Source organism: Camelus bactrianus, chromosome 4 (genome assembly GCF_048773025.1).
Source record: "Camelus bactrianus isolate YW-2024 breed Bactrian camel chromosome 4, ASM4877302v1, whole genome shotgun sequence".
In the NCBI taxonomy this organism is placed as follows: Eukaryota; Metazoa; Chordata; class Mammalia; order Artiodactyla; family Camelidae; genus Camelus; species Camelus bactrianus.
In genome coordinates, this window is record NC_133542.1 from 70136887 (window position 1) to 70149279 (window position 12393).

The following is a 12393-nucleotide window of genomic DNA, read 5'->3' on the forward strand; positions in this document are numbered from 1 at the left end:
CGTCCTGGTGCGCAGAGGCGTGGGTCAGCGTGGAGGGGGTGACGCGTGGTGTGCCCTCCACAGAGGGCTTGTCTCTGCCCAGGAGGACACAGGCACCCCGCTCTCCCAGTTCCAGGTGACACTGCCTTTCCCCAAAGTAAATGTTCCCTGGACCTTAATTAAGATTAAGTGGGTGACTGACTGGGAGGGCTGTGCAGCTTCGGGGAGAGAGAACGGGCCCCTGGTCTGGTTTCCGGGATCCTTAATGTGCAAAAAGGGAATAGTCACTGCCCTACTCCCAGCGTGGAAGGGCGCCAGTCAGGATGCTCCCAGGGCGTCTGGGCTGCCCCAACAGGCCCACCCTCATTTCCTCACTCTCCCTTTCACCCCTATTTCCCGAAGCTGCCTTCCAGGCCTCCCCCATGAGTCCCTAAGCCTCACGTTTTCCTAGAACCTGCCTCCCTCCCTGTGGAAAGATCAGGTCTTGGCAGCTGGGGGCTGCAGGTGAAGGCTTCTCTCCTCCGCCTGTTTTCTGCAGGCCTGCTTTGGAAGAGAGGAACCTTGGGTTTCGAGAGTGATTCTGTGTGCGTGTGTGAGGGTTGGAAAAGCTCCAGCTGGCCTTTTCATAGAGGGTCTAAAATAAAGCTGTCCTGCCAACCAGAGGATTCATTTTCTTTTGAGAACCTTTTTCTAGTTTTATAAGAAATGCATGCTTTTCATTCACATTCCTCCCATTTGCCTTAATTTAGAGATGATTTCCTGTGGTCTCAGGCTGAGAGAGCGTTGCCCAGGCCTACCCTGCCCCAGGGAGGGTGAAAGTCCTGGTGATGGTGTTAACCTGTCATTAATGACACACCATGTCTGCTGCTTCTAATGTGCACCCTCCTAGGATCCCTTCAGCCATCTGTGAGGTCGGTACCACAACTCTCCCCACTTTACAGATAAGGAAAGTGAGGCTTGGCCAGGCCAAGCAACTTGCCCAGGGTGCAAAGTCAGCGACAGGAGAGAATTCAAATCCTAAATTATCTGTTCTCTAAACCACAGAGGTACCTGGCTCCCACCCCAGCCCTCCTGTTCTCAGCTGCCTCCAGGCCTGCAGTTGTAGCTTGTGAACCTCTTGGGGTGGAGGGTGTTGAGCCACAGGATGCTGTGAGGCCCCCACAACCCCTGAGCTGGGGTGCTCAGCGCGGTCGGGAGACTCAAGAGCAGGTGCCGCGAGTACATCTCATTATTTTCCAAATGGCTGTAAGATGTTGCTGTGACTTAAATTCAGTTAGAAGTGTTGGTGACTTATAATGGCATTTGTTTTCGGCAGCTCAGTCAACAGATATCAAGAAGAGAACTTTTTTTTAGTGTTGAAGGGGAGCGTCTCTAAAGCACATTCACATGTGTGTGTGTATGCGTGCTTATATCCCCCTGTATGTCTGCCGTGCCCGTCCGTGTGACTGCGTAAATGCGGCCCTACACTGTGTGCACCTGTAACCTCGGGACAGGGACTGGGGTGGTGGGGACTTTCATTTTTGATCTTATACTTTTTAGTTCAGTTTATGTAATTTTAACATGCACATGTAAAAAGTTCAGGAAGCCCTCCTACTTGAGAAGGCCGGGCACCCTGAGACTGGACTTCAGGCTTCTGTCTCCCTGGCCTCAGCTCAAGGTGCGGGGCCTGGGGGACGCTTCGTCAGCGCCCGTCATGGGAATTTGTGGGCTGCTGCCTGTTTGTGCTGACCTTACTTCGGCTCTGTAGATGTAGGTGTCCCCTACATTATCCCCAGGAAGATGCCCCTCCTGTTCCTTTTCTCAAAGTTGCTTAGATCCACGTTTTATCTCTTTTGCATCTGTCTGCAGACCCCCAGCCTCCAAATTGAGCTCTCTTTCCCCAGCACCGGCCCCCGGACGCACAGCCGCGGTGCACTTGGACCCAGTGCTGCCTCCTCAGCCGTCTAGCCCGCCCAGCCCATTAGCGGTCCCCCAATGAGGAGGGGATGTGGGATGTTGGACAGCTGTGGGGGTGGCTTGAAAGGTGCAGGTGAAGACTGCACCGAGTGGTGGCATTTCAAATCTAACGTGCTCACATGGCTGGAGCCTCGCTTTGAAAGCCACCAGACCCTGCTGCTCGCCAGCAGGAGGCTCAGCTGGTTTGGAGAGGGTCAGAATAACAGCACTGCCCATCCGCCCCAGGGGCCTCTCCTGAGCTCCTGGCAGGTGGTCCAGCTCCAGAGTGGTGGCTGTCCAGGGGGAAACCTCTTGACAACACAGAACAGACGTGCTGTAGCTGGTGAGAGAGATAGAGAGAGAATGAAAACGGTACACTTAAATTGTCCCTGACGTGGAGTGAACAATGGGTTGTGGGCAGAAACCCGCTTTGGTTCCATCCTTTGTTACAGCTTCTGCGCAGACAGAAAGGTGACGCAGTTTTGCCTGAGTCCGTGGAGAGCAGCTTACCCCACATGAGAAAGCAGACTGGAAACCGGGCCTGGGGTCCGTTCTTATGCTTGTCTGAAACATTTGGAAGCCATCACTGTCTTGTAATTGAACATTCCTGGTTGTTTGTATTTTCTTTGAAACACCTCCGTAAACTTAGGAAAAAGTGGTTTTTCTGCCTTCTCAGACAGTGGTCTGCACCAGACTGGCCCGTGTTATTTTCTTGGTTTCCTGGACCTGAAGCATGAAAGGAGAATCCTGAAAGTCTGGAAGGAAACCAGCATCACAGTGGGGCTCCCCTTCCCTCTTCAGGAGCCCACACGCAGGAGGCCAGAGTCTGTCACAGAGAAACAAAAGACGTGGTAGATCGTTCTGTGGTTCTGATACAATTGCCACGTTCTTGCGAAGTTACATCATGAGAATCGCTTTTTCCCCTGCGGTGTTTTCTTTCCAAGGAGGCGTTAGCATGAGTGTGTGTGCGCACGCGTTTTGTGTGTGTGTGTGTCTGTGTGTCTGTGTGTGTCTGTGTCTGTGTGTGTGAGCTGGCGAGACAGAGGGAGGGTGGAAAGGTAGGGGTTGGTGGGCTCAGGTTCATAGGGCCAAACACAAAAAGCTGATGCTCTTCCCCTTATGCCAGACTCCCTCCCTGACTGGCTGGGGGCACAGCCGAGCAGATGTGTAAAAATGTATCCGCAAGTCACAGTGTAGTTTCTCTCTCTGAGCCTCAGTTTTCTCATCTGTAAAATGTTTCTTTAAATGCATATAAATCCTTAGAGCCTAAAACAAAGTGTCTAATAGATTGTCTGCATGACGGTGGTGATCAGACCGTGTGTGAGCTCGAGGCTGAGGGCTGGCTGGACTCTGCACAGAGCAGGCTTGGGGAAAGGGTCACCTAGTTTGCTGAACGCTTGAGGGAGTGAACAGGACACAAGATACTGTTCCCATGGCTATAGAGTTGGGGCCGTCTGTTAAGCAACTCTGCCTGGCTTATTAGCACTCGTGTTAGTCTAGGATGGGCAGGGGCTGGGGGCAGATGAGGAGGGAACCTACTCCCTGTTCTGGCACACTGGCATCTCAGGCATCCTTTCACGTCTCTCGGCTTCGGCACATGCTCTGAGTGCCTGCTGCCCGCTCCTGTCCTGAAACACTCCTGCTGGTCCTTTTAGGACCCAGCTCAACAACTCCTCTCAGTGATGTCTTTTTTGACCCCCAAGGTGAACCTATGATCTGTTATAGTATGTGTCCTGTGAGTATCTCCCTGCTGGATTTTTCCCCTCCTGCACTGCAGGACCCTGGAGGGCAGGGCTGTATCATCTTCGACTCTGGGTCTCCAGAAGTGGTCCTCCAGGGTGTCAGTGGGTGGATGTGGAGTGAAGGAATGAATGAACTGTTGAGCAGCACGTGGCTGTTGGGCCACCATCCACCCATCAGTAACGGGCCCTAAACATAGAAGTCAGCCTTGGTTCCTGGCCCCTCGCATGCAGTCCATCGGCAAGTCTTGTCTGTTTCATCTCCAGATCCCCTCCCAAATCCATCTCTTTTTCCTGTGGCCAGCAGTCTAAGCCATCACCATCTCTTACCCCGAGCTGGCTTCACTGCTCCCATCCTTAGGCCTCCCACCCAGTTCTCTGCACAGTAGCCATAGCATCTTCAGAAACAGTGAGATCAGATCATGCCGCTCCCCTGCTCAGAACCCATTCCCAGGTACTCCAGGTAAAACTCAACTCCCCACCATGGCCTGCAAGGCCCTTCATCCTCTGGCCCCAGCCTGTCTGTCCACTGCCTCTTACTGACTAAACTCTGGTTGTGGCCGCCTTTCTCCATCACAAACCTGCTAAACTCCTGTTTATCTCAGGGCCGTTGCACCTGCTGTGCCTTTTGTAAAGAGCACTCCCACTGATTTCTATGGCTGACTCCTTCATAGGGCTTCTGCTCAAATACTGCCTCTTCAGGAAGTCCTTCCTTGACCACCCTGGCAAATACTGTCTTCTACCCCATTTTATTTCCTGAAGACATTCCTCATGATCTGAGTTACCCTCTTTGTTCACATGTGTTTTCTGACTCCTGCACTGGAATGTAAGTTCCGTGGGAGCAGGGCCTGCTCACTTGGTGTCCCCAGTGCCTGGAACCGTGTTCTTGACCAGCCATCTCTGAATTTGGATGGGAAAAAAAATGACACCTATATTCTCACTAACTTCTAACTGAAATTTAGCATCTCTCTCAGTTACCAATGTAGCCAGTAAACCACAGTAATATTAACAGTACCTGGGACTTTGTCACCAATAAAAATTACAGCTACTTCTATATCACATAATAATTGTAGGCATGCATCTCAGAATATCTGTGCTCATAGCTACTTTGAAATTATGGTGGTTTTTAGACCCACCAATAGATCCTGCTCTTTAATGCAAAAACAAACAAACAAACAAATTCCCTTACATGAAGAAATGCATAGATCACTGTGTTATAAGTTGCTTTAAAAATAATTTAATAACTGTATTTTAATATTTTAATATAATTGGTTTCCTGAGTAATCCTGTGTAATTGGATTCTTGTGTTATTTTTAGTCTGTTTATTTAAAAACAGGGGCCCACATACCAGACTGCTGAAAGGGTCCAGGCACAAAAGTGGAAGGAACTCCAGGCTAGAACAGTGTCCATACAAAGTAGGAGCTTGATGTATGATTGGATGGAGCAGTTCTAGGATAGATCCCTTGTGTCTTTAGAGTCAGATTTTGGTGGCTTGGCATGAACTTGATGTTTAGGAAATAGCCTTGGTCCAGGTCTTTTGGGAATCTCCTCCAGCTGCCTGACACTGAAAAAGGAGTGTTTGCTACAGAGCTCGGGGGTGGGAGCTTTTCTTTCAGACACAGGCTCTCTCGTCAGCTTCTCTCTGTGCCTCTGTTGCCTCCCCGCTCTGAGCGGACTCTCCCTGAGCTGTGCAGGCTCTGGCCATCCTCTCCTCCTGAGGGCATAGTGCTCAGTTCAATTGACCAGTAGAGACTGGTACTCAGGTCCTGAATTCCCAGAGAAGCAAGTGGCCTCTCTGGTCCATTTAGTCCGGCCTGGGAGGCATGGTCCACGCCTTCAGGGGCCTTCCCAGAGTTGGGCAGGGTTCTCAGGGAGGGGCCTGGGCTGGGCTGACCCCCTTGATGGGAGTCTGGTCCCTGTCCAGGAGTAAGGGCTTGACCAGGCCTCAGGGACTGCAAGTGGATGGGCAAGGGTTCCTCTGGGCCCTGGAAAGGATGTTCCGTCTGCTTGGTCCTCTTATTTCTTAGCATGTGAACTATAAGTTGTCTGAGAGTCACTGCCCATAAATCAGGCTGTTTTGTCAGTGGTGAGACATGCAGGAGTCAGATTGGAAACAAGCGTCTGTCTTGCCAGCTCAGGCTGCCTATAGGAAGCATGATGGTAGTGGGCATCGGCTGTCACACTGTCTTTGAGTGGGCTGGACCCAGGTGGGGGGCGGGCAGGCAGGTCAGGCCTGTTGGAGGAGGAGCCCCACGCGGACCCCTGGACTCAGCCTGGCTCTCCTAGGGGCCTGGAGCCCATAGCTGGAAATCCCCTTCCCAGCTGAGGAGGCCTGTGGTTTCACAAAGCACAAAGCTGTTCTTTCTTTAACGTCTGAAGTTGATTGTTTTAGGGAAAAATGATAGGTATAAATGAATGGAACTGTGGGATTCGATCAGCACTGATAGTAACTAACAGCCTTGGTGGGTGCTTGCTCTGTGCCTGGCCCGGCCCGAGCGCTTCCCGTGCGTGTTCTTGTCCACTCCTCACCTAGGCTCTCGACGGAGGCCCAAGCCCTGGTGTTCATTGGCAAGGGTTTGGACTCCCCAGTCCTGCCATTGATGGAAGTTATGTCACCTCTCTTTCCCAGGAATCAGAGTAGCCTCTACCTCATGGGGTTGTTGTGAAGGTCAAGTGAGCTAAAAATGTCGTGTTTACCCCACGCCTCACACAGCATTAGCACCCCTGTTTGCGTTGTGGGCATGGGGGGCGGGGGCCCGAGTGTGCCACCAAAGGGCGCTGGAGAGATGGGCAGAGTTGGCGGTGGCCTTCAGATGGGAAGTAGGGAGTGAGCAGGTGGTGGTCACGGAAGAGGGTCTGAGAACCGTGGCCCTTGGGTTGAAGGGCTGCAGGACTTGGGATTGTACGGTGCTCAGGCCAGTGGGGAGAGCCACGGCCTCGAGCTTGGGGAGCCCCTCAGAGTGCCGGGCACACCCTAAAGGCCGAAAAGGCCACCTCAGCCCGGAACTGCAGCACGCTGAGTCCGCCCCGGGAGGGTCAGGCTGGCTGTGTCCTACTTGTCTCCCCGTGGTGACTCTGTCAGGCTTGGACTGAGTCCCTTCATTCGGATGGATGAACAGTTTCCGGGCGTCAGGCTGGTTGGTTCTGGCGCTGCACAGCCTGGCTGAGTTGGCCCGACCCCCAGTCCACGGGAGCTGGTTTGTCTGTCTGAGACAGCCCCAGCAGCGTGACCCCCTTACGCTACCTTTGAGCTCTTCAGTTTCTGGATTCCTCACTTGGAAGTCTCAGGGCTTTCTCGGGGGTTTTCGCTGGGGGGTCGCACCCACTTCATTCCTAGGAGGCCTTGCCTCTGTTCCCGCAGCTGGTTCCTCTCCCCCCAGGCCTGTCTCTTCTGCCCTGGAAATTTTTGAAGTTTTTTTGCTTATTAATAACCTTTGTCTGTTGTCATGTGCTAATACAATTTGTTTTTAGTATTTTAATGTTTCTTTATTTCAGAGGGATGTGGAAGTGGGGAGTTAAACGTGTGAGTTCAGGTCACCATCATGGGACAAAGCTGGTGCTGCTGCATTCACTGTGGTTAATTTACATGCTGTCAAATCTGCCCACTCCAGGTTCTGTGACTTAGTGAGTGTGCAGAGCTGTGTAACTGTCTCCATGTCCAGTTTTAGCACGTTTCCAACACCTCAGAAAAATCCCTTGTGCTCATTGCAGTCAGTCCTGCCTCCACCCCCAGCCTCCCATGACATGCTCCTTGTCTCTGAGTTTGCCCTTTCTGGACATTTCATAAAAATGCCTCCTGCAGTTCAGTCCTTTGTGTCTGACTTCTTTCACTTTGCGTAATGTTTTTGTGGTTTATTCATGTCATACTTTGTATCCGTGTTTCATTTCTTTTTATTGTTGGGTAGTATTCCACTGTATGGCTAGATGACATCGCTTATCCAGTCGCCAGTCCCTGGGCGTTTCAGTGGTTTCCAGCTTTTGTCTAAGATGAATAAATTCATATACATATTTTTGTGTGGACATACGTTTTCACTTCTTTAAAGGTAGTTACCTAGGCTTAGAATTGCTGGGTCATTTGGTAAGTTTATGTTTAACTTTTTAAGAAACTGCCGAATATTTTCCAAAGTTGCTGTGCCTCTTGCCTTCCTACCTGCAGTGTCTGAGGGGTTCATTTCTCCGCATCTTGCCAGCCTTGGTGTTGCCATCCTAGTGGGTGTGAAGCCATATCTCATGGTCTTTCTGATTTGTGTCTTCCCCATGGCATTTCCCTTACTAGCCATTCATGTGTCTTCTTTTCTAAATATTTCTTCAAATCTTTCGAGCGGCTGCTTTACAAACCTTTCCCAGCCGTGGATTCGTGGTCCTTGGTAGTGGTGAGCATGGCTTCTCCCAGGAAAAGAATGATGAAAACGAGTGTTCTCAGTGCACCCAACTCCTGCTCGTGAAAGAGGATTTTGACTCTGAGGGAAAACTTACCTGAGCAGTTTCCCTTTCTTTCCTGCTTTTGTTCCCTTCCCTTCTCTTTCCTTCCTTCCTCCCTCCCTCCCTCCCTCCCTTCCTTCCTTCCTTCCTTCCTTCTTTCTTTCCTTCTCTTTCTTTCTCATTATCAAGTATTGAGAAAAGTTGAGAGACTAGTACAACGAACTCCTGTCAATGAATGTCAATTGTTAACATTTTGCCGTATGTGCTTTATCTCTACTTATGTGTATTTTACAGACACATTTGAAAGAATGTGGCAAACTCACTTTGCCTCTAAAAAGTCACGTGCATCTTAAGGATAAGGACCTTTTTCTGCTTAACCTCCACACTGTTATCACCCCGAAGAAAATTAATAGTAATTCAGTATCATTTAATATCCATGTTCATCTTTTCCAGTTGACCCCCAAATGTAGTTTATAGATCAGATTAGTTCTTTTCAGTGTTTTTGGGAGGAAGGTCAGAGGGTCAGTGGCTCTTTCAGGGGAGATGGTTGAGGAGGAAGATATTGGAGCAGTTTTGGAGATGGGCAGGGACAGAGCCTGGTTGTTTTGACCTTCCTTTTTGGGTCTTTGACTTGTTCCACGGCACACTGCTCTGTGATGGGCCTGTGGCTGGGGGCTCCGGGAGGGTTACAGACAGAGTCCAGATCAGCCTGACATTTTCTTCCTTTCGATCTGCCTCTAGGCCATCTTCCCAGAGACCTTTGGGTTGGACCTCGCTTTCCAGGATTGATTTTCTTATGGGCACCACAGATTCAGCACGTTCTAAGTCAAAATCATCGTCTTTCCCACGAATCTGCCACACTATCTCTGCTTCTTTTCTTGATGAAGGGCGTGGCATCCTCTGGTACCTAAAGCCAGAAGCCATTCATCGTCAGCTGCTTCTTACTCAACCCCTCACCCCATCAGTTCCTGTTGAGTTTCTGTCCTTAGCATCTCTCAGTCTGTATCCTTCTCTGTGATGTCACTGCTGCCACCTTAGCTCAGAGGACCCTTGTCTCTTGCCTGACAGTTGTAGTTGGCTTCCAGATGGTACCTCTGTCTTCTCCTTTCCTTCCCCCGTTACATCCTGATTGCTTTCCTGATGAAAAGCTGGTGGTGGCTACAGTGCTCTGATGTCCAGTGATGTGGTAAATGCCCTACTAGGGGTATGTACACATTGGCATGAGAGCAACTGGTTCTAGTTTGGTCCAGGTGCAATAACCAGGGGAAATGACATTTAAGCAGGGTCTTGAGTGATGATGGTTTGGTGGGATGGCACGAGAGTTACCTAACTCTCTGCCTCAGATTTCCCATGTGAAGCATGAGTGTAATAATGTTGGAACCTGCCCGAGGACTGTTGTGAGGGTTAGATGAGTTCGTGTGTGTAGGGTGCATGACATGTGGCGGGAACTCTGGGTGTCTTAGCTGGTATCCCTATTATTATTGAGGAAACGGTCTGGGCACAGGGAAGCACTGTAGGGTCAGTTTGTTTTCTTCACCTGCCTCGTTTTAAAAAAAAGATCACAAGATCACAAACTCTAGCACCTGCAAGGGCCAGGCATGGACCCAAGCAGCTGCGGGGTCTGAAGGCGCTTGCTCCAGTACAAGGCTCAGCCACTGCTCAGCGCAGCTGATGGTCATCATGCAAGGGGGGGGCCCAGTCCTGCCAGGAGAGTCAGAAATCCAGAATTCTGTATGAAACCTCCCAGTTTTTAAATGCTGGTGATTAGTTTAAAACATACCAAATCCTGTTTGAGCCCAACAGACTACATCTGTGAGCCATATTTAGCCTGAAGGCCACCAGCTTGTAACTTTTCTTTGAAGGTCTTCTCTGGGGTCACCTGCTCAAGTCTCGCACGACTCTCTCCCAGGGTGGGACTAAGTTGGTTTTGAAGGCTGGTGTTTATGAGCTCCTTTGCCTTGCAGGACTTCTCCAGACAGGTTATGTCACCGACAGAGGCTGCCCTGAAGCTCCCTGTGGCCCGGAGACTATGTACAAGAGGAATGGTCTGATGGCTAGCGTGTTGGTCACCTCCGCCACTCCACAGGTACAGAGACTGCAGAACTGGGCCGCGGGGTGGGGCGGGGCTTGGCTCCTCTAGCTGCCCCAGACCCCGCTGGGTCGTGGCCCACGGGCCTGCAGGGCTCCATGAATACCACCATTCTTAACCCTCCCGAGGCCCCGGCGGCAGGCGTGAGATCTGGGAGGCAGTCAGCCCTGAGGATCAGTGTGTTTTCTGAAGTCGTCCTCTTCAAAGAAAAACAAATACCTGCCCAGTCCAGTCGTACCAAGTGCCACATTCCATCCTGGTGGCACGAAGGGATCAGGCCTTTCCCAAGAGAAGCCGCAGCCGATTATAAATAAGTCACACGTTCCAGAATGAAGTCAGACAGAAGTGATGCCAGCTGGCCCCGTGCTCCTGTTTACCTTGCCCAGTAGGAAATGGCTATAAGGACTGGTGGTCGGAGAGTGGCCTGGGCTCAGGCTCCTGCCCTGGGGGTTTGGGAGTTTGCTTTCCAGGTTCTGTAATGGAGCAGAGGCAGGCAGGAGGGGTGGGTGTCACCCGAGGCCCAGAGAAACCATCATGTCAGATGCGTAGCGCTTGGATCCTGTGACATACTGGCAAGGGGAGTGCTCAGTGTTCCGAGCTCACGAGGCCCTCACGGTTGAGCTGGGCTTTTGAAATGACCCTGGGCAGTCAGCTCGAATTCACAGGAACCAATTCATTGCTTGAAACTCTTTTAAAAAGTTCCTTAGTTTGATCTCTGGTTCTGAAAGCAGACTTGTGGGTACCTTTAAAATTCCCTGATGGCGCCAATACAGGTTTAAATAAAGTCACTGCATCATCACCACTGCCACCACCACCACCACTGCATGTATTTGGGGCAACTTTTGATTAAATAAGGCCCCTTGTATGAGTTGTGTGTTTGGGGCAGGTGCAATGGGGTGTTACAGGAAAGTTATAAAACCTGAAATTCCAGGAATGGACTCTGGTAACTAGAGGAGTCAGACTTCTATTTCCATGTATAATTTACACTCCATCTAGAGCAGAACTTTCTTTTCTGGTCTCTCTCTATGAATATTGTATATACACGTGTGTGTGCATACACATACGTGTATGCTGTATGTATGTCCAGAAGTGTATGTATACAAATACACGTGTATGTGTCTCCAGAACACGGTGAGTACTCAATAAATATTTGCTGAATGAACAGATGAATGAATATCTGTCTAGTTGAAGTGCTCAGTAAATTTTGGTGACCGAATGACATGTTTACACAGATACACACCCATGACTTAGTGCTGACTGTATACCGGGCACTTTTTTGGTACATTCTACAGGCGTGATCTCACTGAATCCTCACCGTAACCCTGTCGAGCACGTACATCGTTCCATCCCCAGTTTATAGATGAGGAAACTAAGGCAGGGAGCAGTGGATGAACTGGCTTCAGATCACACAGCTGGTCAGCGGTGGGTGGGGATTCGCAGCCAGGCCTCTGGGGCTCTGGAGCCGGTGGTCCAACCATGATGACACTGTGCTCCCTGGAAGAAAGTCAGCCCCATCACCTGGTCCTGGCTGCTCCGTGGAAGAGGAACGTGGACGTGCAGTGATTTTTTCGGAGACCATCTGCTCAGGGTCTGTGTGCACGACTGAGGGGTAGAACAGATGGCCAATTCAAGAGGCACTCAGGGTTAGCCTTTATTACTTTTTGAGAGTTTAACACGGATTCTCCTCAGGGGAGGACGTCCCATTGCCCATGGAACTTTTAAAATAGTCATGCCTGAGCCCACCCAGGTGCCTTGAATCAGCATCTCCCAGGGAGGGGATCCTGCCACAGTTGTGTTGTGAGCTTTGTTTTATATAAGCTGTGCCCCAGCCCTGGGGAGCAGGTTCTAATAGCGCCATTTTATAGCTGGAGCTGAGACCCAGCGAAATGAAGAGGTCAGACAGCAGCAGGCGTGGAGCTGGCATTCTAACTCGGCCTGGCTGACTTCAGAGCTTCTTAAGATCATCTTAGAGTTTTTGGTACAGTAGATTCATTTGTAAAGCCTTTAAATGACACAGGCCTATTGAAATCTACAGGTTTAAGTTTCCGCCCTCCTTTTAACCTCACATTTTCAGTTGTTGACTATTGGTTTCCCTCCCTGGCCTAAACACACTCCAGTTTCCAGTAAGATTGCAAAGTTTTTCCAGATATAGCCGTTTTGGAAAGAGTGAAATAAAGAGGAATTAATAAAAGCATATTCTCTAAATCCCAGTCCAAGATGTTGAGGTTA

At 50.3% G+C, this 12393-nt stretch overlaps 1 protein-coding gene across 15 annotated transcripts in view; it reads left to right on the forward strand.

Moving 5' to 3' along the window:
- RALGPS1 (Ral GEF with PH domain and SH3 binding motif 1) overlaps positions 1-12393 on the forward strand; it is a 262169-nt gene that overhangs the window by 27845 nt on the left and 221931 nt on the right. For all 15 annotated transcript variants that reach the window (XM_074362245.1, XM_074362244.1, XM_074362246.1 and 12 more), the window contains one exon: positions 10040-10161. In XM_074362245.1, coding sequence (XP_074218346.1) covers positions 10105-10161 — 57 coding nt within the window. In that variant the 5' untranslated portion in view covers positions 10040-10104. The remainder of the gene's footprint in view (positions 1-10039; positions 10162-12393) is intronic.